The sequence below is a fragment of the Vanellus vanellus genome (genome assembly GCF_965231255.1).
Source record: "Vanellus vanellus genome assembly, chromosome: 6".
In the NCBI taxonomy this organism is placed as follows: Eukaryota; Metazoa; Chordata; class Aves; order Charadriiformes; family Charadriidae; genus Vanellus; species Vanellus vanellus.
Genome location: NC_138911.1, coordinates 810,113 through 837,968, shown reverse-complemented (window position 1 = coordinate 837,968; position 27,856 = coordinate 810,113). Strand labels below are relative to the sequence as shown.

General features: G+C 45.5%; 1 protein-coding gene across 1 annotated transcript in view; it reads right to left on the bottom strand.

Annotated features, from left to right (window-relative positions):
- PLCB2 (phospholipase C beta 2) overlaps positions 1-27,856 on the bottom strand; it is a gene marked incomplete at its 5' end in the record, with an annotated part of 49,788 nt that overhangs the window by 6,820 nt on the left and 15,112 nt on the right. The window contains 27 exons of the mRNA XM_082484811.1: positions 776-833; positions 1,754-1,849; positions 4,014-4,090; positions 4,785-4,953; positions 5,195-5,405; positions 6,913-6,966; positions 8,630-8,726; positions 8,824-8,909; positions 9,918-10,022; positions 10,291-10,390; positions 11,494-11,658; positions 12,102-12,256; positions 13,308-13,432; positions 13,860-13,944; positions 14,852-14,948; positions 15,707-15,804; positions 16,663-16,834; positions 18,241-18,325; positions 18,737-18,819; positions 21,116-21,273; positions 21,589-21,735; positions 21,933-22,099; positions 22,792-22,892; positions 23,487-23,562; positions 26,119-26,172; positions 26,808-26,887; positions 27,589-27,729. Of these exons, the coding sequence (XP_082340937.1) occupies positions 776-833; positions 1,754-1,849; positions 4,014-4,090; positions 4,785-4,953; positions 5,195-5,405; positions 6,913-6,966; positions 8,630-8,726; positions 8,824-8,909; positions 9,918-10,022; positions 10,291-10,390; positions 11,494-11,658; positions 12,102-12,256; positions 13,308-13,432; positions 13,860-13,944; positions 14,852-14,948; positions 15,707-15,804; positions 16,663-16,834; positions 18,241-18,325; positions 18,737-18,819; positions 21,116-21,273; positions 21,589-21,735; positions 21,933-22,099; positions 22,792-22,892; positions 23,487-23,562; positions 26,119-26,172; positions 26,808-26,887; positions 27,589-27,729 (3,042 nt within the window). The remainder of the gene's footprint in view (positions 1-775; positions 834-1,753; positions 1,850-4,013; positions 4,091-4,784; positions 4,954-5,194; positions 5,406-6,912; positions 6,967-8,629; positions 8,727-8,823; positions 8,910-9,917; positions 10,023-10,290; positions 10,391-11,493; positions 11,659-12,101; positions 12,257-13,307; positions 13,433-13,859; positions 13,945-14,851; positions 14,949-15,706; positions 15,805-16,662; positions 16,835-18,240; positions 18,326-18,736; positions 18,820-21,115; positions 21,274-21,588; positions 21,736-21,932; positions 22,100-22,791; positions 22,893-23,486; positions 23,563-26,118; positions 26,173-26,807; positions 26,888-27,588; positions 27,730-27,856) is intronic.

The window sequence follows — 27,856 nt, the reverse complement described above, 5'->3', positions numbered from 1 at the left end:
ATACACACACTGACATGCAGACGCGCATGCATGCACACACACACACACTGACATGCAGACGCGCATGCACGCACACACTGACATGCAGACGCGCATGCACGCACACACACACTGACATGCAGACGCGCATGCGCACACACACGCACACACTGACATGCAGACGCGCATGCACACACACACGCACACACTGACATGCAGACGCGCATGCACGCACACGCACACAGACGCACGCACGCAGACACACACACAGAGACACACACAGAGACATGCACACAGACGCACGCACGCAGACACACACACAGACACGCATGGACAGACAGATGCACACGGACAGACACGGACGCACAGACACACACGCACAAACATGCGCAGTCTGCTCCCCAAGGGGATGGCTCTCTGAAGGGCAGAGATGAGAGCCTTAGGGTCTCTTCTTTTGCAAAATTTTGCAGTGGGGGTACACTGCTTCAAAAAAATCCCTGCCTTAGAAACGCAAAATATTCTGGACAGCTCTGTTTGCAGTGCATCTCTGACCAGGTGGGAGGATGGACTAGACCCTTACGGACCTGCGGGATTTTAGTAAGGGTAGTAGCTGTCTTCTGCTGCACTTTGGCTGTCTGGATTACACACTCAGCGTCCTCGATGCAGTAGCCATTTAATGGGCTGTAAATGCTTCAGAGCACTCGTGCTCTGTCTGAGACATGCTGATGATGTACACCAGACACTCCTACTTTGCAGAAACAGAGATGCTGTGGCAGATTGTCACAGGAGAACTTACCAATTTGATTGTTTGCACCACTTCCTGAATGTGAGAGTTATTAATTTCTTTCTTCAACCTTTAAAGAAAGGAAATGTAAAAAAACCTATAATCCATCTGTTACCTTTATATAAAACCTGTTTATCAATACTGATAAAGTGCCATACAGTAAGCCAAGACTGCCCGTACCCACACAGACAGCTAAGTGTGTTACATTCTCATAGCGTCCTCCCACATTGAGAGGGTGCTATAATTTTAGGAAAGGCAAATAAACACTATTCAAATCGGACTGAGACATAAGCCAACTAATTGAATGCAAAATTCTATTTTTTTCCCCGCTTTACAGCAGCAAAAACCCCTTGCTATGAGCTGGAAGCAAAGGCGGTAGCATACCCTCTTCTGTACCCTTGAACACGTGAAGCTGTTGCAACTGACTCATATCATGCAGTACTTGAGGACACAGGCTCAGTACCCCACTATTAGTTTTATAACAATGTGAATGGGAAGGAAGGCTGCAGCCATTATATGCCTAAACACAACCTCTTAAGCGAGAGGACTGCTGAAACAGATCACCCCAGATTTTAGAGAGGCCGGGGAAGACCTGCCTTTGATTCTCGGGGGAGATAAATACCCACCAAGGCATAAGGGTAGGCAGGAAGTATTTGGAAGTGCTCTTAGGCTTCAGCTGAAGGGACTGAAAGGTGTATCGTCACATCAGTAAGACGCTTACATACAACATAAGAGAGCCAAAGAGATGGGTGCATGGGAGGTTTGTCTTCAAGATACAACTTCTCCATCTCTAATAACCTCCCCCTGCATTTCCATATAAGCTCCTACTCCCTGTGGCGGGGCAGGGGGCATTTCTAAGGCACTACTCCTCTCAGGCTATTCCAAAGTCCAGTAAGTGAAACCAATCTTGCAGACTGCCTTACCCAAACAAACGAAGCCTATGGAGAAAGCTCCAGAAGCCACCAAGCCTATTAACATCTACCCCAGTACCTCTCTTGAGCAGCCTTGTCACTAGTATTCCGCATCATGGTTTGGATTCGGTCCACTCTCTTTGCCTCCAGCTTCTTCTTAATGTCTTTAATATTGCTGTGGAGAGAAAAGAGTGCTGTGAGCGACAGGACTGATTACAAACCCCAGAGACTGAAACAGTGCTCCACATTTACTCTCTGGAGTGCTCTATGCTCCAGAAGAGCAAAGTTTGAGTGATTGTGCAGAAGAAAGCCCTAAGTCTTGAGAATATTTTAAGTCCTGTAACATTTTCTTTTTTTTTTTTTTTTTTTTTTAAGTGAGTCATAACAAAAGCACAGGAGAAAATAGATGGTATACACGTGTTATATAATTAGGTTGTACTGTGTACCTACATTGGGTTCCTCTGGACCAGCAGGAGATGTGCTGAAAGTACTTAGGCTGCTAAATGAAAAAGAAAAAAAAAGAAAAAAGAAGGAACTACATGGCTGTATAGGAGAGCTAAGAAGAAGACCTGAAGCAAGCAGAAAGGCGCATACCTATGGGATGTGACTTGCAAAGCAGAAACCATAAACACTTAAAAGGCATTTGATCAATTAATAGGAAAGATGAAAGACCAAAATCCAGAAAACCTCAGCACTGTGTGCCCCTGACTGAGGCATACGGAGCCATCAAACATGCTAACTGCAGGCCAGAGAACGTGCCAAGACAGCCGGAGGAAGGTGTTGGCGCCAGAGCACAGGAGGCTGCTGGCACACTGCCACTGCTTCACCCTGGCCAGCCACGAACCAAGTGATTACCACAGCACAGCTCCTGAGGCCGATGTAAGACTGGCCGTGGCATTGCGGCCCGTCGCTCTGCTGTCCTGCCTCCAACAGTGGAAGGACCACATGCTTAAGTGAAGCGTAAGAAAGACCAAGCATAGGGTAATTTTTCCCTCCTCCACCTTCCCAGTTTCCCACCTATCCTCCAGCTCTACTTTTGGACTTCCCAGCTCCTTGCCCTGAGAGGAAAAGAACTGAATTGAGATGCTGTGTGACAGAAGTACTCCCCAAGAACTTCACTGGCTGCCCCACATATCTTCTCTTGCGAAAAACAGTAATCGTATCTCTATTCTTCTTCTCCATACCATTCATGATTTTACACACTCCTGTCACATCCCCCTCAATCATCTGTTCTCCAAGCTGAGTCCTATTTAATTTCTTTTCTTACTCCTCACTGCTGACGCTCCTTGCCACCCCCTCCTTGCTCTTTCAAAGCTTGGTGTTCGATGGCATACTGAAAAGGTGACTGCACTATGGGATAGGTCTAGTGGCATAATGCTGACTTTGAATCTTTCTTTTTCCATACAATTCCAAAAATTCTGTTTGCCACTTTAGGCACTGCAGAACTGTGGATGATGAGCTGTTTCAGAGAAGTACAGCAGCTGAAGATCTCTTTCCTGAGTGACAATAGCTCATCCCTGTGTACAGTTGAGCTATGGTGGGTTTTTTCCATTCACATTATTTTGGATTTATTCATACTGAATTTAACTGCTATTTTATTGCCTGTTGCTCAAGATCTTTAAATCTTTCTGGAGCTCCTCAAAGCCAGCTGTGACTGTACTAAATGACATGGTATTGTTAGCAAACCATTACCTAGCTACTCCACCTGTTTTTCTTAGTCTTGTCTGAATATGCAGATCTGCTGAGAGAAACAATCTGTCTTGATGGAGGACATGAAAAGAGGAAGTTTTGCCTGACTTAGCAACTAAAAGCTGAGAGAGGATTTAATAGGAAGGAGGAATGAGTGAGGATTTTAGCTTCAGGACAATGTTACTGAAAGAACAAATGGATAAATGCCTGGCTAGAAATTGGTGAATTGATTCTGCCAGTTTAAGTACCGGAGCCAAGATGCTCAATTCACTTGGAAGACTGAGCTGATCGGTCCCTGGAAGGGATTACGTGATGTACTGACTACAGCACATAGTGATGACATCCAGTGACCAGCAGCCTTCTCAATCTTTCTGAATTAGTCAGTTGAGGCTACTTACTGCAGCTTGAGCGCTAGTACCCTGTTTGGTGCCTCGTGGCATGAACGCTGTTCTGGAGATCGCAAGACAAGAGGTGTCTTCCCACCACTGCCACTGTGTGAGACGCTCTGTCGCATCTCACCGAAGTAAAAGAAACGCTTCTCTTCCCCTGTATTTGCTCGCTGTCTGTAGTACAGTGCTTTGAGATCTAGCAGAAAATGCTAACCCCAGATAACAGCTACACATTATTAGTTATTCAAATATTAAGCTTACCTTTCTGATGACTCCTTCAGTGCCTTCAGCTCAGCTGTCTGCCTCTCTCTGGCTAGCTCTATTATCTTGGTAATTTGCTGTTCAAGGGATGAAAGCACGATCAAAACCAAATAAACCAAGATGAGACACAGCACACCATCCGTATCTAATTAGCACCAGATTCACCTGTCTCTTGCAAAGCTTGTATTTTATCAGCCTGGATGCGGGAACGGCTGCTCTGTTCCCACACTCATCTGTCCTGGATGAATGACAGCTCTGAGCCTGGTTGCCCCTACAGCATGTCTTTAACGATGGTTGCCACTGGTGAACCTGCGGGGCTTCCACATACCTGTGTGTCACCCTAGCTCTGACGGTACAGCATCGACCAGGGAGCCGTGAGAAGCGTGGTACAGCCTCATGTACCCAGTGCTCCTAGAGAGCTGGCACCTGGCAGCACACGAAGCCGATAAACGCCGTGTTAACCCCAAGCTAAGCTATCGGAAGAGTTTAAGCAGATGGAGCCTGATGTGCTCCAGGACTGCTTCTCAATTTTTTTCAAATTGCAGACCTTTAAAAAAAACATTTCTGCTGGATTTTTATAGCTTCTAACAAATAAGCATCACTGTCTACATTCTCAATTATCTTGCACGGACCTGACAATTGCTCTGAGGGGTGTTTTCTGCCCTATGGCCACAATTCCAGTCTCACAGTTTAGTGGGGAACTTGGTTTTCCAGGCTGTCCTTGCAGGGCTCTCCTAGACTACGTTTTCTGTTGACACTTGCAGTCCTTACCTCTGTGGCGTGCTGCTCTTTCTTTCTTCGAATCCCGTCATGGTGTTCCTCCCCCAGTTGGATGAGGTCCATCTCCAGCCTCTCCCTCAGTTCCGTAACTCGGCTATCAATGCTTTCTGCCATTTCTACAGGATTTGCACATGTACCAATGTCACCTGTTGTCAAACTCCTGCAGAACAGATACAGCAGCTGTGCTGCTTCTAGAGATGCTGAAACAATCCTGACCTTCCTACCCACCCCTCAGTGGGAACATCCGACACTGTATAAACCCAGGGAGACGTGGATGCCTGCACCACTCCATGCTTCCTTCAGAGAAGGGCAGCCCGTGTTTCTCTTGGGGATCCCTCTGCTTTGGGCAGGGGAGGTGACCCATGGGGCAGGCCCTGCTGGAGACCCTGTGCCATATTTACCTCTTCTTCTGGGTTTTCCTAGCATGCAGCATCCTTTTCTTGCCTCCATAGAAGCCAGGCTCCAAAAACAGCACAGAATATTTCTGCAGCAGCTCCTCCCTCCGTTTACTTCCTTTCCGCTCCAGCTCCCTCAGTTCCTTCTCCTGCCTCTTCAGCAGCTTCAGAAAGACCTTAATCTGCTGCAGTTCTTCAAGGCTGGCTGTCTGAGGCTCTAAAATACAAAATAAAGAGAGGCTTTTTTCTCTCACCCAACATTTCTCAACCTGCTGCGATGCCTTTTGGGGTCAGACAGATTTTTTCAGAGCTTCATTCAGCTTTTCATCCCTCTTTTCAGCATCACACGCAGCTCAGTTCACCATCTGGTGGATGCCTGGCATGGGGATGGCCAAAATTGCTGCCCTGTGGTATTTTGGCCAGAGGAACGCACCAGTGATGATGTGCCAGTCTGTCTGTCTTGTGCCTTGCACCCTTTTCCGCAATTCTAAGTATCCCAAAGATAGCACAATTGTTAAGCTAGTTGGCAGCTCTAATCATAAGGGAAAAGCTTTTTTATTTCATTACTGATTTTTTTTCAAAACTGAGTTACAATGACAGGTGCTTTCATCCCTTCCAGGTGTAACGCCTGGCACTTATTCAGTTGTGAGGAATAAATGAAAGGGCTTTTGAGGCAGATGAAAATGAGAGGGGAAGGATGCCCGTGAACTGTTGGGAGAACTTGTTATCTGGCAGTAGCGAGTCAGTCAGATGTGGTTATCTGTAGCAGAAACACTACAGGGAGTTATCTTCTCAGGAGAAGTAACTTTTTTTTTTTGGCTTGGAATGGGTAAAAATTAACAGAACTTGTGGGTGTGCCTGCAACACAATGCTGTGCTGTGCCGGATCAACTCCTTCCAAAAGGCTCATACTGAGGAAATACAAGGAACGGCTTAAATGCAAGTCTAGACTCTCAAACCAGAGCCCATTGTGCTTCCATATTATGTGATGCTTTTTACCAGAATACATATTTAAAGTAATCATAGCTCTGTCTGGGGGAACATTTTTCTTCAGGAATAACTTTTAAAAACAAAACTTTGGCAACCTATCCTGAGTGCAACAGGTTTACTCTTGTGCCTTCAGTTTTGTTGTATAATTAGGCACGCTGGTTATTAGTGTTTTGTATTGATTTGTATCACGCTGCATTAAGACACAGAGAAGCAGGTGCACAATACATTCTTACAGAGGGTGCACATGTGCTCAAGACTCCCTGTGGCCACATCACCTCTGGTTTAGTCACGGTAAAGGAACCATCCAATCTGGCCAGAGCAGACTTGCTGCAGTGTTGCTGCAACCACTGGCCGCAGAGGGCTAAATCTGGAGCAGACCAAAGCTCTTCTGACCTACCTGTGCAGATGACAGTGCCTCAGCTTCTGTAATGCACAGACCATGGCAACTTCAAGCCGGTTTACTCCTTGAGACCTGCTGTGAGCTCAATCCCGGCCTGAGAGCTCGCCACACACTGTGGCAATTGTCAAAATGGGCAAATGGTGCCACAGGCAGGGAAACTGGGTCCCTGAGCCCAAAGATTCATGTGGTTTGTCTTTAGTGCTGGCTACAACAGGCAGGGTTGGGTCAGGTCTTTTTTAATTTGCAAAACAGGCTTCATCTCTATTGCAGAGAACAATTGGGCAGAGAGGGATCGTAAGACGACTGACAGCCCATGTGAACAGCACGAGAGTTACCTGCAATCTGCATCACTTCTATCACATTTTCATCCTTGGCGAAAGCTGCTGCTCCTGAAATCACAAAAGATGTTTCTGTTTATGTTCTATCTTGGATCTTCAGGTTGAAGACAGACAGTAGAGAGTTCATCGAGAACACGGGCCACATGAAGGATGCTGGTGTGAATATGAAGGAATTAATTAAGCTGCTGAGATGCTTAAGTGCTTGGGAACTTTGTTAACAGGCACAGTAGAAAGGCAAGAGGATTCTTTGCCTTGCCAGAGAAAAAGGACATTTGCTTTGTATTAGCTGAATATTGCTAGTGAAGATTTGGCACACGTAAACTTGTTTTGATTAGGTGAGAAGGACGTTCTGGTCTGAAATTTGAGAAAACTGATTGTTTTGATAGCAACATATTTGAAAGGACACTAATCACGTTGATACAATTAATACAGAAGAAACACTAATTAGCTGTCAATTACTATAAAACACAAGAGAGGAGAATGAGGTTATCTAAGTGTGTGGTAGGGGACATGCTCTTACCTAACCTGAAATTGTTTTATCAGTTACTTTGGATTAGCAGCACGTTTGAGGAACATTCCTTCTGGCATTTGCACCAATACCACACATTTAACGTTTGTTGGCTCTCTTGTTTTGTAAGGCCAAGAAAGTGTCAGTATGAAAGGAACAAACATACTGTTAGGAAGATCTTTCTCTGCTAGAGCTTCTTTAAACCTAGGAATAAATGCTGACTTTGTCTTTTGATTTCTATTAAAGCAAATCCATAACTTTTTTTCAACTCGTGACTGGTCATAGTTAAGTAGCCCTTATTACGTTAATGGTCAAAACACAGGACTGTGCTTCGTTCCCGCTCTTGTAGAATGCCAAATGTGGGATCTGTTCACTCTGAAATTGTAATGGATCTTATAACGAGTTTAGTGTTCATCTGAGCTGATGAATATAATTACTAATCTTTAAAGCTCCCAAGTATTATACAACTGGACACTGGTACAAGCACAGTTTCATAAGACACAGAGTTTTCAGGGGGATCTAAACATACTTAAAATGTCAGGAATCAACAGCAATCTACAGAAAGAGACCCTTGAAAAGAACAACAAAGAGCAGTGAGGTATTATGGGATAAAGCCAAGCCAGATCTTAAAACCTTTGCCTCTCAAATACCCAGAATTATCGTGTCTTTGACCAAAATCAATATCCAACCTCCAATTTCACACTTAAGATGAGAGACTACATCTCTGCCACAGGCCACTTTGTCCTTGGAGAGTGGTTTCCTCTTATTGTAGTTATCTCCTGGGAACTCTGTGCTGAACTTGGAAAACTGAGGTCACCTACAGAGTCCTCAGCAGATGTGCAAGACAGTCCAGGAAACAGCAGCACTACCCCAATACGTTAGCCCTGCCTTGGAGGGGAAAGACGATGTTCATGCCAGTTGGGCCTTCAGCTTGCTTCCTCGTATTCTCAGCAGATAACCGAAGCTACTTGCCTGTTGTGGAGTAAAAGCAGCGTGCACATCACACTCACTCCAGCCCAAGAGTCAGGGGATAACTACAACTTTTGCCATTAACGACAAGCACCAAAATTTAAGTTGGTGACTTGGCCTGAGAGGTTCTGACCCCACTACTGAGGATCTTCAGCCTCCAGCACTGTCTCTTTCCAGCCTTTTGAGTGTACAGGCTTTCCCTTCTACTTTTAGCTCAACCCATGCCCACAGCTTTACCTGCAGGCCCATTAGAAAGAGGAGCGCTGAATTTCCCAGTGGAGTCTGGTATCCCGTTAGTTTCAGCAGATGGGAAGTTCCTCTGCGTGCCAAACCTCTAAAACAAAGATCAGAGATAAAGCAAAGCTCTATTATTTCAGGCTGAATTCATGCAACATCTTCTAAAGACAATGACAGAACTGGGAAAAACTTACCTCCACCGAGCCATCTTTCAGCTTAACTGATCTCTTGTCTTGCAGACTGAAGAACTTAATGGGGTTGGAGAGAGCAATAGTCAGATCTAGAAACAAAGAGGAGATCTTTACTCAGATTATCAAATAACTCATTGCACTCTGATTTTCCTTGCCTTCTGCTTTCCTTCCTGGCCTAGGACAGGAAATTGTGGAGAAGGGATATTTTGTATTCTCGACTTCTAACAACAAAAGGAGGGGACCGTCTTTACCTCAGTCCCTTTCTGAGGCGATGGCTCACAGCTGATGCTCAGGGCAGCTCTATGAAGCTGAAAAGAGCATACTTCTCCCAAAATCCAAAGCCAGGTTAAGACTTCCCTAACCTGCACAGCTCCTTGCTCCAATTCCAGTCCAATGCTGTATAAACTTCGTCTTTTTTACAAGTATGTGTTAAAACCGTCAATTTCACAGGATTTCCCCCATGAATGAGGTTCATTTGTATGAACACAGGGGAAGAGAGAGTAAACATGAGAAGTATTCAGGAGAACTTGTGTGGCTGATGCTGTTACATTCTGCATGGCTTTGTTCATGATCATTAAAAAGTTCTGTTGTTAATACCTCCAGTGGGGCTTCTTTCCTGATTCATCTCTTGCTGTTTGACCATCCCCTTTTTAAAGGAAGATCACCATTATCTCAGTACCAGCAAGAATCTCCCTCTCTTCACACGGGGAAGAGGAAAACTCCTGTGCTCCCTAAAACCCTATTCTTGTCAGTCCCTGATAGTTATCACCTCTTTGCTCACAGAAACCTCTCCCTGCCTCTGAATAAAAGTAGTAAAAAGACTGACCCATTCCAAACCAGAGAGACAGTTACATCTGCACTGCAGGTCAGGCGTGTGTGCCTCGGCCCATATGGGGAACCAGTCACACTTACAGTGCATGCATCCGCTCTTCTGGTGAAAGCAAGGGTGTGACAGGATGCTGGCGTGTGCTCATGTCCCACCCTGACGAGGAATTGAGGGTGCAGCAGGAAAGCACCCCCCGGGCTGGAAAAATGCTTCTGGATCACAGTTTGGACAAAGCCAGAGCACCCCCCACGCACACTGCAATGCGTACTACCTGCCCAAGCATCAGGAACGTAGTCCTTTATTTCCAGGTACACAAACAGAGAAGGCATGGTGAGCGGCATGTTACTTTCGCTGCGGAGACAAATGTGGTGATAGCCTGAAAACAAAGCAGAAGAGGTAAGCTGACAGAATCTGTCCTTTCTTGTCTGTGTTCCAACAGTAAAACAAAGTCTCTCTTTACAGGAGGGAATGGTGAACATATTATGGAATTAAGCTAAGGCTATAACAAGATGAATTTGAAGGCTCCACTGCCTACAGGAATGGAGATTATGTAACAAAATATGCAGATGTTTGTATCTTCTTCACAGCTTCCAATGCATAGGTCTCAAGGGCACAAAAGCTGAAGGGATTTCCACAAAATTTACCTGAGTGCACTGCAATAACGGGAATGACACGATGACCGATGAACTTCCCTCCTTCCTCCCAAGCCACAATTTTGAGAGACGCCAACTCAGGCATCATGATCTAAGGAAAAAAAAGAGTAAGGCACCAGGGTCCTCACCTCTTAACTCCTAACAGCATACTGGCTTCACTAAGTAGAACTTTACTCTCTCCGCCTTCCACCAAAACAACAATACCATCTCTCTAAGGGAGTCACTGTCTATTTCTGCATCTTGTAAATTAAGGCTACAGTTTATCACAGACACAAATGAATTGACAGAAACGCCACAAAACACAGGCTTCCCAGAGGAGAGATTGCAAGGGATCACAAGAGGGCAGTCCACCTAAAGAAAAAACGGGGCAACAATCCCCCAAACCACAGCTTCCATGAAGCAGTTCACCAGAGCAGGGATTGAACTCGGCAGGATAATTTAGGAAGAGTGGTAACTTTGCCATAAGGGCTCTTGCCTTCCTTCTTACCCGTTTTCTTCTGCCATAAAATGAACTAAAAATTATTCTGCCAGAACTGCAGCCTGAAAAGTGTTTTCTGAAATGAGGATAATATTTATCTACCACATTGCAAGGAGGCTGAAAATATCTGCTATTTCACAGTGTGCTTGACAGAGGTGAATTGTGTAATGTATTTTTTTGCTCCTGCAGAAAGGCCAAACATTACTATCACCTTTGTCTTAACTTCCCCGTACCCTGTAGCTGGATTAGTGACCACTGAATTCTTGTGGACAAACAGAACAGCTTTCTGTATTCTGGCACAACTGAAAACCTCCCTCTGGTCCTATTACTTCTTCAGTTCGTCTGTTTCTCATTTACAATTTAACCACAGACATACAGTTCCTTTCTGCTTCCTGGTGCTTGAAATTTTCAAAGCTGATTAGTCAATTCAGTCTGAAGTGCATCACAAATGGGAGACTTTTGATGCCTGTTATTTCCAGAAATGTTCCCAGCTACTTCTTGTCTGTTCAGGGAAATATTGATGGAGAGTTGTTTTGGATATTGTTGTTTGGATGTTATCTGAGAAAGCAACACCTAATGCTTTGTGTGTCTAAAGCCATGACCAAGATCTCCAGAAGGGAGTCCCTTTTGTTGTCGCTGACCTCTCAAGAGGCAGTGCTTATGGCCAACAGGATCTTTAAGGATCCTCTGTCTAAATTACTATCAAATGTTATTACCTTTTCAAAAACAAAAGCCTCCTCTTTCCATACAGGGTTAATGGAATTGGCAGTGGAAGTCAGTTTGGTTCTGTATTTGCGTTTCGTGTCCCTTGGCAACCCAAACAGCTCTACTTCCACATATGTCTTCACACTGCGGTCTGAGAGGAACTGACCAGAGAGTATCTATGAACAAGCAGAAATGTAATTAGAAACTGCTGAAAAGAATAAAAGAGAAGAACACACCCATACCTTCACCCCAAAGTCACTCTCCCACCCCAAAACATCTTTTCCGCTGCAGCTTCCAACCCACAACAGGCTTTTTCTTTTACCTCCACCCATGTTTCTTGCTTCAGCACTTCCTCCAACCTCCTCCCTCCCCACCATCGCAGCCTTGGCTTCTTCTGTGTGGCAGATGCTAATTTTCCATTTTCATGCGATTATGATTAATTTAAAATAGTGAAAAGACTGGGAGTCGCCATGGTAACGCTCTCCCACAGGACTCTCGGGGTTCATTTGCCACTAAGAACCCTACTGGGTAATAAATAGCGGGGACATAGATGCCAGTTATATACATGGTGCCAGGAACTGGCTGTCAGGGGAGGAACAGCACCGTGGTTTGTACTTGCCGTGACAGACAGGGTACTTGCCACCACCACATCAATGCGGTCCACAGAGAAGGGGTCAAACTGCTTGTCTGGACGCCGCATGAATTCATGCTTAAGCAGATAGCCACACTGTCCGTTGAACTCAAACAGAGCCATGTTCTGCTGCATGGGGACATCTGAGAGAGGAACACAATAAGAAAAATTTCTGTGGGACCTCATCAGGTGGCTTGTGTGCCACAAGTGAGCTGAAAGATGCTGTACTTTCACAGTCCCTGCTAGCCAAAGGCTCACAAAGCCATCTCAAAAACTAATTAAGCCTCTCAGCACCCTACAGGGAAAAATATTACAGCAGCTGTTGTAAGAAAGGTAAGTCGTTTGCTTATGATTGCACCATAAGTCATGAGTAGAACTAAATTAAAACCTACTTTAAGAAGTACCTATTTTTGGGTGTGAAATAAATCGTTGTCTGAACCCCTCTACTCCCCCCTTTCATTTTGGGTCTCCTCTCAGTCCATCTTCTCCTCTGCCACTTCTCTTGAAAACATGGTCTTGTGGTTTCTGCACCTGTCTTCAGTATGATATCCTCTTCATAACCAATCTCTCACTCTCTCTCTTTTTTAAGTTGTTTCTTTTTTTCTCCTACTGATCCTACAGCTAGTCTCCCACACTCTCTATACCTAAGGCACAGAGGAAGGAAGAGGGGTAAGGAATGGCTTTCTCTAGAGGCTTTTCTTTGTCTCCTTCTCATGCTGGTTGTGCCACAAGGAAAGGCCCTCCTTCCCTGTTCAGGTCAAAATACTGGAAATAATAGCATAGAGGGGCTGGTCCTGCAGCCAGATGGAGCTCTGCCCGCTGCCCTGCCGAAGAGGAAGCAGCTCAGGGAAAGCAGGAGCTTCTGATGCATTTGTGCTCATTATTTAGCCCGACACCACGTTACTGGACAGGCAGAGATGGTACCCAGACACTGGGTGACAGCAAGTCCACGTGTGTGCACAGAGGTGTAGGACTGGCATCCCGGACTCTGTGTGCCAGGTTTGTGCTGGGCCTAGAAAAGTGCTTCTGGTCTGGGGGAGACTAAGTAAAAGAACACCACCCCTTTGGGAGAAGGCACGTGGAATAAATGCATACAGGGAAACAGCAGTGGTAGGAAATAGCAGCGAAGGAAGAGAGTGAACATGAGCACACAGCCTCAGCCACTCAGAAGCTGGAGGACAATGTGACACTCACCCATGGTCTGGAAGTTGAGTGCCACCATCTGACAGCCGACATTCCAGAACATCTGGGGCATGTAATTAGAGGAGTCCATCCGGGTGCCTTTGGGGTAAATCCGGCTCATCTGTCGCTTGTTATATCTACAGTTGCTGTATTGGAAACAAGTCTGGAGCACTCCTTGTGTACCCTGGGGCGAGCTCACATATTCAGATTATGAAAATTGTTTAAGCTCTGCTACCAAATGCTCAGAGCCTTCCAGACAAGAAGTAAGAGAGGCCCTGGCAGCAACAGGCTCCTTTCCCATACCCTTTCCACTTAAGGACAGGCATCTGTCAGCCTTGGCGTTCACCACAGTAGGGTGCAGCCTGTCAAGAATCTCTGTGAACAGCCCCCAAGCCACCCTGGAAGATGCCACGTCCCACCCGCACACTTATATCTCTGATGAAGAGCCTACTAGGTCCTGAAACCAGAAGGCAGTTGGATATGCCTCAGCCATACCCATGCTTCGGATTAGCTCTTGTACTCCATACAACCAACTGCACTGGACAAAGGTCGCCAAAAGGATACTCTACAAACTGCACAGGGAACTTGGTTAGCAGATCGTAAGCCTTCAACTCAGTGAAGGAAGAGATGACATAACTGCGGTTCTTCTCTAGAAACAGAAGATAAGAAAGCATTTAGAAGAAAGGCATGCCCAGCCCCCACTTTGTGTGCAGGGCCTGATGGCCCGAAGCAGCACTTGGGCTCTTTATTCCCACTTTCTACCAGGTGCTGTTTTCTATCAAGGCAATTTACCTTTCTCCGGTCCCTTGAAAAGGGACTGAAAAATAATACTCCATAAAAGGTGATCTGTTTCTACCAGGGAGACAATGGTTGTGCACTACAGGACAGGAACTTCATGGAGTACAGACAGGATGGGCTCACAAAGCTTCAATGGCAATAATTTTGCCCATATATTCCTGGATTTCAGTGACATTTAGAGAATAGCTCCTGCCTGAAGTTTTAGTTCCAAGTGAATCCAAATATTCAAAGTCTTGCACAAAGTTCTTTATTTTGTCAAGTTTCCCTTTCTTCACTCCCCTATTTTTTTATTTTTCTTTTCTTTCTTTCAAACCAGTACACTCAAAGCTAGACCCAAATGTGGGAACTGTTTAGAGGAACCTCTTGTGTATAAAGAAATTGCGTGCATTTTCAGCATTAGAGATGCTTCTCTTTCCAGTCACCACAGGAGAGGAAGGCCAGTCACATACATTAAGAATAGCTGGGCATGCCCACAGAGATGTCACTAGCCTCTAGGCTGTTTCCTTTCATCCTTACAGGTATAACTGGGAGCAGTATCTGACATAGCCCTGTCTTCTCCTTACCAATTCCTTACTACAGGCAGGAGGACAGAAGGGAAGTGTACGAGACATCCCACGTGTTGTGGGAGAGAGAGAACACAACAGAAAATGGGTGAAAGGAAGTCACAAAGGCAGGTGGAGAACAGCAGCAGCTGAAAGCACCACTCTCCTGGCCATACAGAAATACTTGGGATTTTGAAAGGACTGGGTTTGACTTACGGGCAGAGACTTCAAAGGAGTCAAATTTGATAGGCTGTATGTAATTAACTAGGCTGGACATTTCCTCATACGCTGTCACCTCCAAACCAGCAGTGCCCTGAGCAGAAAACAAAATCCAAGAGAAAACAGATGGTGAGACCTTTCCTAGAGATGAAACAAAACACACTTGGGCTTCACAATCACAGAACTCTGGTGGCTGCTCCGACCAGAGCACACCGGTTTCTTTGGCTTCCCGGTCCTACAATTACATTGTGGGCAGTGTAGTCAGGGGCACAGAGTTTCTAAGTAGCTTGGAAACAAAACGAAACTGAGGCATATGGAATGGTACCAGTATGTAAGAAGCCCAGGACCTCTTTAACCTCTCAAGGCATGGAGTCTGGGACAAACCAGGAACATTGTTTTCCCTCCTCTCTGAGTGATACTAGGAGATGGAAATGGGAAATGCATTTTTTTTTTATTATTTAAGGTAATGCTGATCTCCTCCTTCCCCCTTCAGCGGCAGCACTTCATGTTTCAGTAACAACTTTTATCAGACTAAGGCTAAGCCTCTCCAAACACCCTGAAGGCAAACAATTATCTCCAAATCATGCAGAATATCAAAGGCAGAGCCAGAAATAATAACTGTTCTGCCATATTCTCTATGCTTGCAACATAATTTCTCTTATTCAATTTCTCCTGCAAAAGTCGTGTTGCATGGGGGAAGGAAAGCCATAGCTGGTCATAGCACTGTTCACTCCCCTTTGCATTTTGGGTTCATCTCTATTCAATATGGTGAGGCCCTGGAGAAAACTGGAGGCCAGAAAAAAAAAAAAAAAAAACAAACTAGAAAAGGAACAGAAACAAGAGTGACAGTACCTCATCTGACTGCATCTTTTTAATTTCCTCTTCATCCAGGTTTCCAAGATGTTCATACTCTTCCTCTGGTTCCTCTTCAGCCACATCACCTGCCCATACTAAGCACACACAGCCCTCATCAGCAGTACGTAGCAGCAGCACACTGAGACAAGACACTGAAGATTGCTGGCAAGGGAGAGCTCTGCAAATCCTCAGCATCAAGTCATGCAGGAATGAGAAGTGGAAAAATCATACAATTTTATTAGCCAAATCCAAATACGAACTAGCACACTCTGGACTAGCACACTCAAGGGACCGAATCATTCCTCCTGCAGGCTTCCCTCATACCCCAAGAGTGACAATCACAGCGCTGTTTACCCCACCAAGGTCGCACACATTCATGGGAATAAATGTCCATTTTTAGGTGCTCTGTAGCGGCGCTCACCTTGTCTTCATATCACTTCATGTGCTCCTACCATGACAGGGACTGAAAATTCACTGTTCTACCATAGGTTCCCCGAGCCCAAGAGGTGACAGCCTTGAGACTGGAGGAGGGGAGGAGAGTGGGGCTGAAGGTTCTATAAACCTTCAAGAACCTCACAGTGAAGAAATAGGCCATGATGAATTTGTGGTTATCAGAGAGCTACAAGCAGTAAAAAATTATCCACTCTTCCACGAAACAAATAGCCACTGTGTATCAATGAATTACCAACTTGTGCAGCCACATGCCTCAGAGGAGGCAGAAGAGCTGACTGATGGGCAGGGCATAAGTTGATTGTCTTTTTTGGTTGGAATGAAGAGTATGAAAATATTCTGAAGATTTAATTGCTCTTCAAAGCTTAAGCTGCTTCTTGAGATAACCGAATTAATGACTGGTATTGGCTTGCCTCAAGCTAGTATTGGGTGATTTGGAAGGTCTCCAGTGGGCCAGACTTGCTCATCTAGCTATACTAGTCCCATTTTCCCTTCAGACATACCAGTATCTTCAACATCCGTTGGCATTGGCTGCTCGATGATTTCTGGTTCCACATTCCTCCCTTTCTTCAAAGAGTTCTGCCTCTTCCCAGATATAGATTGGTTCTTTTTGTTCTTAATCAAGATTTTCCCTAAGAGATCCTTAGGACTCGGCAAAGGAACTCCTGGCTTCAGCTGCAACAGATAAACTTCATACTAAATTTGCATGACAAAGACAGAATTCAAACACTCATCTCTCCTGTCTCTCCCAGTACCATTCCTCTGGCCACTTACTGGTGCATGAACACATCTCTCACCCATTGTATACTTTAATTTCTCCATCTGCCAGCGTACCCCACTCTATCTACATGACTTTTTTCTACGTCTTCAGTTTCATTTCAGGCTTTTTGCACCTCTCAGCCCTCTCATGTTCTGCTGCCTGCACATGCCATCCTGTTCTCAGCCACCCATCCTGCACCACAGCTAAAAAAACCATCTACATGGCCCGAAGGCATCCACACACCTCTGGTTTTCACATTCCACCTATTCCACCTACTTCTCTCATTATCCCAGAGCCCCAGTCCTAGATCAGCACTCAGGCCATATTTAAACACTCTGCCTGCAGCAGATTTGAAAAAAAGATCCCAGAGTAGGTGGCTCAAGACAAGGATGTGTGACTCAGACTGCTTCTCGACCTACACTCCCCCTGTAACAGATAGCATCAGGCCTATTAATAATTTAGATAATACCCTGAACTGTTTCTCCTCACCCACCCTCCCTGTTTCTCCCCATTGCCTGGACAAGGAGAATTTGGACAGCTTTGGACAGTGGGCCACTGCTCATTTGCTCACTGCTTCCTTTCACCTCTTCTTTTGATCTCAGTGCCTGAAAATAGATGCTTGGGCTAGGTGTCTCAGCTCCCCTCTCCACTACGTATGCTAAGGAACTGCCTCATGCTTTGCAGAACCCAGACACTGTCTGTTATTTGTAAATCAGTGTCCATTAACACGGCAGCTGAAGTTGCAGCGTGCATGGGGATCACCAAAGACGTCATTGTGTCCACAAAAAACATGCTTGTACAAATAAGCTCTTGACTAGGGACAAGCAGATGGGGACCTTTACTCAGCTACTCTCGAGCACAAAGCTGTGCGTGTCACTGGCCTGCCCATCTGTGCCTGGAAGGGAGTATTTCCAGGTCGGTAACAGGAATTGAGATGCACTGATAGGAAGAGCCTGAAATGCTACTAAGCCCTTGTTCCTGTTTCTTTCCAACGCCAATGCTGGCAGACAGATTTGAAACAGTACTGTGTACAAAAATACACTGACGACTTGGTTACCTAGAGCTCCATTTCCAAAGCCACTCAGGTCGCATAGCGTTAAATAAGAGCAGAGTCAGAGAAGTGCTTAGAAAAACCTCTGCGACTGAGAGGTCTTCCATCCACTTACTATGTTGCGCACCCCTACGAACCAGACTTATTTGTCCATGGCATCACCTTCTCTTTCACAGTCCTTGTATCTGTTGTGGCATCTCCTAGCACCAGGAGTGAACATTTTTTTCAGAAAGACCTCTCCACCAGCCTCCTTACCCAACTTCCACTTACTGGGTATTTTTCCAGCGGCTCTGTCAGCAGCATATCTCCAAATATGGTTCGGCAGTACTCGGCCATCTTCGCCTGCTGCTTGGGCCTAACAAAAAAAGGGATCAAGCAGGAGTGATCAGGAAACCAGATGACCAAATCCAGAACTTAGCATGAACAACCATCTCGAGATCTATGTACTCGAGTTGGAAAACCATCTCTTGCCTTCACCCAGACAGCTATGCAGATCTTGAAGTCCCTTCCCAGGCCAACTCCCGTTTGTTCATACTCTGCCATCCCGAGCTAAAAGGCTGCACAATTGTGGTCACTCTCACTCTGCAGCTTATGGCTCATCTTTCAGCTCTGACCCACCTTCGGTTGCTTCAGAAATGTCAACTGATGTTTCATTTCAGCTCAGGCACTCATTGAAACCCCAGCAGCACGTGCCTGCATACTTTCTGCTCTGGACAACAGAGAACACACTTCTCCCACATCTGGTCCCCAGTCACCAGATACTCACGAGTCCACATGGTTCTCAAAGGACAGGATGACAGGGTAGAGAGATGTTTTAAAAGCACTTTCTGCAATGGCCTCAATGGCATCCTAAAGGAGAAGCATAAAGGAGAAGCAATGGTCAGAGAATAGATCAGCACTTGTTAGTAAGAGCCATGCAGCTGACCTCCCACTGAATGGACCCCCAGGTTTCAGATCTCCAAAATGATCATCATCAGGGGCTTCTCTTTGAAGTGACTAATCTTCTTTTTCATACCCGCCCAGATTTCCAGCTCCAGAGGATACAACATGCAGCTAAACTCAGTAGCTTGCATAAAAAAGGAAGCTGAAGATGTAGGAATATGAGTTTTTATTTTTCTTACATAGTTCAGTGTATACATAAATGAATGTGAAATCATCTAGTCATAAAGGCAAGTCACTGTCCCGTGCACTTTAAATTGGTAGAGAAAGGTGTATGCAGCACCAGATTAAACTGCTTCAAACTTTATTTATATCTACCTCCGAACCTGTCTGATTTTCTGTCATTTCACCTGCTTATGAAATCCTTCTGTCTAGCAGCAGAGAAAACTGGAATGTTCAGTAACCAGCAGTGCTGACATTTCAAATGCAAATACCATGGAAACGTTCTCAGCATTAACGATGTAAGAAAAAATAATTGTATTTTCCCCAAGTCCCTGTTAAACTGCCACAAACTTTCCACTATTTTCTTTTCTGGTGCTGCTAATTGACATGGTAAAGAAATGTCATTTGCTCCTTAGCGATGACAGTCCCTTACTCCCCCCAAAATCCTGGTTCAGTGTGACCTTAGCGCTGAGGGAGGCTGCCACAGCTGCTCCTCCATGGACCACTTGAACTTTCGATCACAGAAACCTGCAAGGTTCAGAGGAGGAAAAGCTACAGGAAAAGCTACTAAAAGGCTACAGGCAATGGCAGAAAAGGGAGAGAGGTATGGAAGGAAAGATCTACGTATTATGTAAAACTAAAACCTGGGCACATGCTGCGTTAACAGGTTATAATTTCCTTGAGGTACCGTCACATGCTTTAGCAGAACTCTGCAATTACAGCAGCTACAGCCGTCATTATTTCTGCTATCTGTAGTGAACTGCTGTGCAAAAAGCAGCAGTGGTACTACAGGATTTGGGAAATTACTAACACGGAATATGACAATATCTCTGATCTTAAGGATTGGGTTTTCTTTTTTGCCCCCACATAAATATTTTAGTAACAGTGAAGCATGGGAACTGGGGTAAGATATGGAATAAGAATAAATAGCTTTAAAAAGAATCTAAAGTGCGTCTGCCTGTTGGCAGCAGCTGTGTAAAGGAGCGTGGAAAAATAAGTGTGATGCATTGATTTTTAACCTGCAAGCTGTTTATAACTTCTGTGGTTAAATGCCCTGTATTTCCAAGGGAGAAGTAGGCTTTGCACTGTGCTTTGGATGCCTGGGAGCCGAATCCTGAGGGAAGCCATCTGCCCAGTGTGCTAGAGGGCAGCTGCTCCACTGAACACATTCCACACACTCATGTAATTAGGAAGGACTGAAACCTATTCCTCCAAAGCACCACGTGAGGCTGTAAGCACAGAAACCTGCTGTAGACCACTTAGAAGATAAACTAATTTTAACTGTTTGTTTTCTAAAAGTCATCTTGTTTGTTTCTCCGATACACCCATCCATAAATGGACCATCCTCATGCATCCTCTGTCTATACATCCATCTTGCTGCACAGCCCTGTGTAAGCAGGCACATCTACTCAGCCATCTCTCCATCGCTTCTACCCGACTGCCCGCATTTCCCTCATTCATTCATTCATCTTCATCCACCTAACAACCTCTCTTCTGGTCTTCCCACTCCAAAAATGTACACAAACTCCAACCTATTGCATATTTGTTCATAGAATCATAGAATAGTTTGGGTAGGAAGGGACCTTTAAAGGTCACCTAGTCCAACCCCCATGCAATGAGCATGGAATGTTCTCAGATAGGAGGGAGCAAAAGGTATGCTGAAGCTGAGTCAAGATGATGGCCTTGGGAGGAGCCACTGAAGACCAAGGATCCTTCCTGATGACTACTGTGAACCTCTGTGGTCTAGCGCAACCTGCAGCCCCCAGCCAGGGCAGCACTTTCAGAGACAGAACATGCTTCCTCCTGCAGTACCTGTGAGTTACCTCAGCATCTCTGATTCCCACTGTCAGCGTCTGGGTGTCAGCTTTCATTCTGTCTACACATTCATTCACTTGTCATCTTGCCATCAATCTTTCCTCTCAAACATCTTTGCCCTCAGCCCACCCGTGTGACAATTCCCTCAGCCAGCCTCCTCAGACAGACGTTGGTCTAAAACCAAGCAGGGGAAAGCACGTGTGGAGAAAACTCAAAACTCTTTCCATACCTTGAAGAGGATCTCAGTTGTCATGGTGAACCCGTGAGTGATGATCGGTTCCTCATCCGGGGGACGGCCCTTCCAGCAATCCAGCTCCACGCAGCGGCAGCCAGCCAGCAGCGTCTGGCGGTACATTTCAGGAGACGAGATACCAGAAAACTGACCAGCTGGAGGAGAGCAGGAGGGAGGCTCGACGTTAGCTATTCATGTGGGACACTTTCTGCATAAACAGGAGCAACAGAACTCTCTGCCATCCTTGAGCAGGTTTAAGTGCAGACCGACAAGATGTTTTAGGTTACAGGGTGACATTTCTTTTCCTACATAGCATTTAAGTGCAAAGCCCCTCGGAGTGCATTACAGCCCTCAGCCCTCCAAACTTCAGGGCAGATACATCTGCCCGACTGATTGCCGGTATCATTCATCCACCGCTGGTGGTGGTACCTGCGTGTTGGAGCTGAGGCAGACTCTGGGACTGCCCATACCTGTTAAATACGTATTGTGCGATGAATTGATGAAGTAGTGTGAGAGCGGCTGGGTCATGTCCTGGTACAGCACCAATTTGTCCAGTGCTATGACATTGTTCTCAGGGCCACAGAGAAACCAGACCATCCCCTCTGGAGACAACTGCCCTACATGGAAAACAAAGCTGTTGATAGTACCAAAGCAAAATGGTTCTGGCACCTCCTTGCCAGTGCATTGCAGCACAGGGACCTGAGAGAACACGGTGACTGCTCCCCTGGGAACGTAAGGGTAGCAGAACATGCAAGATCCTCTGCTATTTTCATACTACCTCTATAGCAAGACTTTTGGGCTGAAGACGACTCACCTCTCTGGATGTTAATCCCGCTGGGCTCATACTTCTCTATCAGGCTCTGCACCTGCTCAGGTTTGGCTGGTGGGAAAAGGATGTCATTGAGGCGAGAGTCTCGCTGCTTCTTGTTGATAAACTTTGCCAAGTGCTCCTTGGTCATGTAGGGCTTTGCTTTTAAATGGCTGAGGTGAGAGAGTTACAGAGGAGCAGAGGTAAGGCCTGTGTGTTACACAGAAAACGTTTGCACAAAAGAGAGGTTGGTCCTTCCTCAGGTTAGCAATGGGTGTCCACCTCCCTGCGCCCACAAATTTCTGTTTTGTCTACATTTCTTCCTGTAAACAATGCTTCCCACTACGGCCTTTCTTCTTCCTAACTAATTCAGTACTGTGAAAAGGTTGTGCTGAGCACCAAGCATATTTTGAGCCTCTGACCTGAACTCTAAAAGGACCTAAATTTCAGAGCACACAGAACGCTTGCCCTGTGAGATAACGCCCATTTAAGAAGTCCCAGATTTAGCTACTTGAAAAAAAAGGCACTGGCTACTCATGAGGATCTATGGTTCTCACGCTGTACCTGGCCTTGTCTGGGGCTAGGCACAAGCACTATCACATTAGCGTGACCTATTGCTGACCTGGAATCGCCCCCCGGGTGGTGACAGTTAAGAGTCTCTGCAGCACAGGGAGGTCTCATCTTTTTATTTGGGCTGTAAGCGAAAGTGTTAAGTGCGCGGGCACTGTTTCAAGACCTGGGTTCTTGCCCTTCTAAGGCTTGAGATCAGACAAACCACATAGCATAAAGTCCCCTTGCCTCTCCTTTTTGCCTTTCTTTTGCCACAAAAGATCAAGTTCTCTGCTGTGGCTTGAGGGAAACTTACTGTGAGGTAAATATCTCATCAATCTCAGGCCGTGGACACAGATTCATGAGGAAAGTTTTATACACGGTCTCAGGGAAGTCCTCTGGGTTGATGGCATCATTCTGAGAATGCAATAAAGACACGTCAGCATCACAAACCCATGACGGCTTTTACCCACAGCCCAGCACTTGTTTGTGACAATGCAAGTAAGCGGCTGCAACACCTGGAAAGGTGTTTAGGAAAGATCAGATGGAGTGCAGAAGCACCATGATGCCCTATTTCAGAATGGACAGTTATTTAAACTTTCCCTCGGTGCCTCTTGTGTGATGGAATAAAGTTAAAGCTTGATGCAGTGGGAGGAGCTCTCAGAGGCCTGGATTGTACTCTGTGGGTTGGCAGAAGCACCAAGATGTTTAACCATCAGATCTGTTGCTTCAAAGAGCAGACAGTGAAAAAGGCGGCAGGGAACGTGCGGCTTCTTGTGCCGCACAGTGCAAGTGATGGAGTTCCAAGCGTTACTGTAATACAAACAGTAAGAATTGATCCTAGCAGGCGTGCAGTTAGGGCATGGCAGGTAGTGGTAAGGAAAAGGTTTTACAGCAACTAAGAGCAACTGGGCTAATGATTTTTTCATAGCCAAGGGCATCACAGTCAGGGTAGGCAAAATGATCATTCTCAAACTAGCGAGACCTTTGGCTACCTAGCGAAACCCTTACCTTGCCCTTTGGAAGATGACAAGCGCTTAATGCTGCTTCCACCCTCTTCCTGTCTGCAGGAAACATCTGGAAAATACTGACCAGACAGGGAAAAAAGAAATCACCAGTGTAGCAGGATTGAAGTCAGAAAGCCTGGGTTTGGGTGGCTGGGTGCTGCAGCCAGAGTGCACGACGCTCAAAATGCAGAGTGAAGGAGACTGACAAGAAGACCGTAAACTTGAAGCAGAGAAGACAGTGTTTCTCCAAGGGAGTAACTGATCTACCAAGTCTTATAAACCTACACCGGATTTTTCGACTGCTGCCTTAATACAGAAATTCTGTATTTCTGCTATGGGCTCTGTAAGAGCCCGGTCACTAACCTGCATCAGCTTACTCTTGAAATCCCTCTTCATTGTCTTTCCCCTGCCCCTCTTGGAGGTGCCCCTGCAGTAGCAGACCTCGTGCCACAAATTCCCCAGGTCGCTTCCCCCCACAAGACACTATCCCATGGCTACCGCTGGCATTAGCAAGGAATAACGTTGTAGTCAAGACAACATTCAAAAAAAGCAAACAAATATTGTGCACATTTGCTGCTTTAAAAGAAGGCAAAATTTTCTGGAACAAAAAGCTTTCCGTGAATTCAGGGAACAAACTCATTACACAGGCAAAGAAGCTATACTACATGATGGAACCACAAAAGTCTGCTGCTGCAGAAACCAAAGCTCCAATTTTGAAAGCTGGGTACTGGTCTGCAGGGCAAAATTAACTTGGTTAAGCCTTCAGCTTAAAGCAGCCTCTTTACTGCACTGTGGAATAGTAACAATAACGGAACTCTCCTTACTTTCAGAATATCCCAGTCAGCAGCAGTGAGGTCTCCTCCGTGGATAAATTTAGATGTCAGCTCTATTAAGCTCCTGGCATCACAGGTGCTCACAGCCAAAAAGGGGAACAAAAAGTGCCAAATGTGTTGATAGGTGGAAAAGTGTTCAGTGGGAGCTGCAGCAGACTTATGCAAACTCAGTGCATATTGGTTCCCAAACTGCCCTTTGCAAGGCAAAAACTGCAGCAGCCTTGTTATGATTCAAAAGGGATTTAAATGGCTAAAGAGAAAGCAGATGCTCAGTGGAATTTTCAGAAGAATTCAGTCATGGAGTTTTTAAAGCCTTACACATACCTGCACCTGAAGATGCTGAATATTTTTATAAATCTGGCTCTTAATCTGGACTATTTAATGGTCTAATGCTTTACACAATAAAGCATTTTTACCACTCTAAGAAAAGCAGACCAGGGCATTGAAAAGAGGTACAACCTGTACCAGGTATTTTTTCTAGCTTATTTCAGAATAAGCTGTTTTCCCCCTGCAATAATGCTACCTTGCTTGCATTTTAAAGATCAATTCAAAGTACTCTTCCCTAGTGTGAGTTATTCATTAAAGACCTATACATTTTTAAAAGCCCTTTGATGAATACACTGTTTCTGACAAAATGAAATTCTGCTGGTTGGTGGTTTAGAAAACAAACAACAAAAATGTTTATTGTTGAATAATGATCAGCCATCCAGGAGCCCATTTAGCCAGCACAGACTTAATCTAGAATCGTTATGCAATATAACACGCAGTAGGCAGCATATTTATTACAGGTGATTAGCGCTTGCCTCTTGTGATGCCATAACACAGCATAAACCTAGAAGCAGAGTGGTTCAAAACTTCCCAGTGAATACCCAGAAATGCGCTATCTGCAGGTCCTTATTCTTAAAACAAATTATGCCCCCAAAAGGGAATTCAACTGCAGCCTTTTGTCACTCTATGAGTTGAATCAACATGGAGGAGCCATAGGATCAGCCACGGAGCGATTTTACTAGGGAAGACACTGAGCGGGACAAAATCACTTCTAGATTCATGCCATGCAGCACAAGGGAGAAGTAATAGGCCAGTCTTCACTTCAGCAAAGCAACCTTGGCTTATTCTAATGGCAGTCCTACCCTGATGCACAAGGCCAACCCTGGAGACAGTGAAGGGCAAATCTCCACTGTTCTGTACTTGAACCAGCATTAACACTGGTCCAGGGGTCTGCCCTCAAAGGCAGTTTCCCCTCTCATGCCCATCCAGAGTAAAGCCTGAGGGCAGCAGAATTACACCAGTGGAGAACAGCTGTAGTGGTCACACATGAAGAAAGGAGACAAGTGAAAGCACCGGACCCCTACCTTCAGGTTAGCTGAGGAGTCAAGTAAAAAAGTTCTCCAAATACAGGACTCCTTATATGAAAGATAAAATAAGTCCTACACCTCATCCACCTTTCAACTGAGGTTTGCAAAACAATCTGATATCAGAATTTTACTGAAGTTGCTGGGTTTTGTTGATTATTTCTTGGCAACAGCCAGGAAGTGAAATCCATGGCTGTTTAATGCAATTTCTTGCTGTAGATGAAGCCCACAAAAGGTCTCCTTTGCAGACCCAAATTACGTCCCAGGCGCTTCCTTGGGAGGAACATAGGTGCAGTAGGAGTCCTCTCAGGGCCTGAATCCAGAGGGAATGATCTCCAACTCTTAGGTACAGAAAGAGCAGGCAGCTGAAGCCATTGGGCAGCCATCCCCTTACCAGCTGCTCTGCCTTTAGTCTGACTGAGCACCCAATAAAACAAATATCCATACTTACTTCCTGACAGGAATCTTTCCCTCTGCGTTAAGCTGCATCTTCAGCTTCACCAGGCTGTGGAAAAACCACAAGATTATGAAAATGCACCTGTACAATCTTAGAGGTCCTATTAAGTAAGGAGAAAGAAAAAATATGCAATTGGGAAAACAATCTAACAGTTAACTGAAAAATCACAGTCTTACAGACCACCAGCTTAACCTCAGACAGAACCTGTTCCTGTTTCTTTGGAAGGAGAAGCAAGCAAATAATAAGAGCTTAGACATCAGTAAGATTATGCTGAAACATAAAATACAGATGAGATAATGATATCTAATATGATTTAGTATTCCCTCAGCGATCCCAGGTTGCCAACCAAACAATATTACAGAGCAAAGAAAAAGAGGCAGCACTTTGTTGAAGTGAGTGCTGTGACTGCGGTGGGAGACACATTTGAGGCTCAGAATTTCAGTTTGTGTAATACCACGTGTGTGCTTGACCAGCTCAAGCACTTCTGTGCCAGTCAGTAGTCACGCAACATATGGCCCAACTGCCAACCCCCTGCCTGTGCCCTGGGGCTCCTGTGCTGACACAGGACTTGTTTCGGAGGCTGCCAAAGGACCTGGATGCTAAGAAGCCTTTTCTTTATAGTACAGACAGAAAGAGCAGCACAGGAATGTTTCAGAGAACAACATTTGTCAGAAATCACTTACATTTTCTCTAGGAAGGTGTACCGAGAAGCGTTGTATGTGAGGGGATTCCGAACAATGGCCATAATATCCTCAGCCCAGCTCTGGGAACAAAGGTACAAACAAGGCAGAGGCAGTTGGGCATTATGGAACTGCACCAAGAAGTACACAGCAACAAACATGGAAAGGGCATAGAACCATAGAATGGTTTGGGTTGGAAGGGACCTTTAAAGATCATCTAGTCCAGTCCCCTGCCCTGGGCAGGGACACCTTCCAGCAGCCCAGGTTGCTCCAAGCCCTGTCCAACCTGGCCTTGAACACCACAGCTTCTCTGGGCAACCTGGGCCAGGGGCTCACCACCCTCAGAGTGAAAAATTTCTTCCTTACATCCACTCTGAATCTACCCTTTTTCAATTATAAAACCATTACCCCTTGTCCTGTCACTACAGGCCTTGGTAAAAAGGCCTGTCCCAGTAATGCTGTATCACGTTCCTACTGCCTGTACATACTAGCAGCTAAAACTGTTCCACCGAGTCTTCTCAGCTGTCTGTTTATCCATACAAAGCACATGAAGGACAAAAATGACATATTCAATTTCTTCCACTGGTCCTCCTCCATGCAGGGCAGAAATTTCTAGAATTATGGAGGTACCGCAGCTTACTGGAACATAAACCCACTTGTTTATAACTTTACCAGTAACACTGACAGGGTTCAGTTCCCTGTCTCCCTCTCTCCTTTCCCGCTCCCCCTTTAATGCCCCAATCCCTAGTGTTCCCCAGTGCCTCCTTGCCCTCAGACTCAGTACCTTGCCAACATTCTCCTTGTAGGACACAAAGTTATGGAAAGTGAGGTCCACCATGTCAGGGCCAGATACAATAGTCAGAGTCTTAAGCAGGAAGGTGCTGTGAGGGTAATCCAAGTTAAAAACCTCTCGGAGCTTCTGGCACTGCAAAAGAAACAGAACAGATGGGGATGAAGGGAGAATGAGGCAAACTGCACTTGGAAAAAAACAGAACCCAATCCAAACATTGACCCAAATTCACAGCAAGCTTTTCAAGGGTTGCAAAATTGTT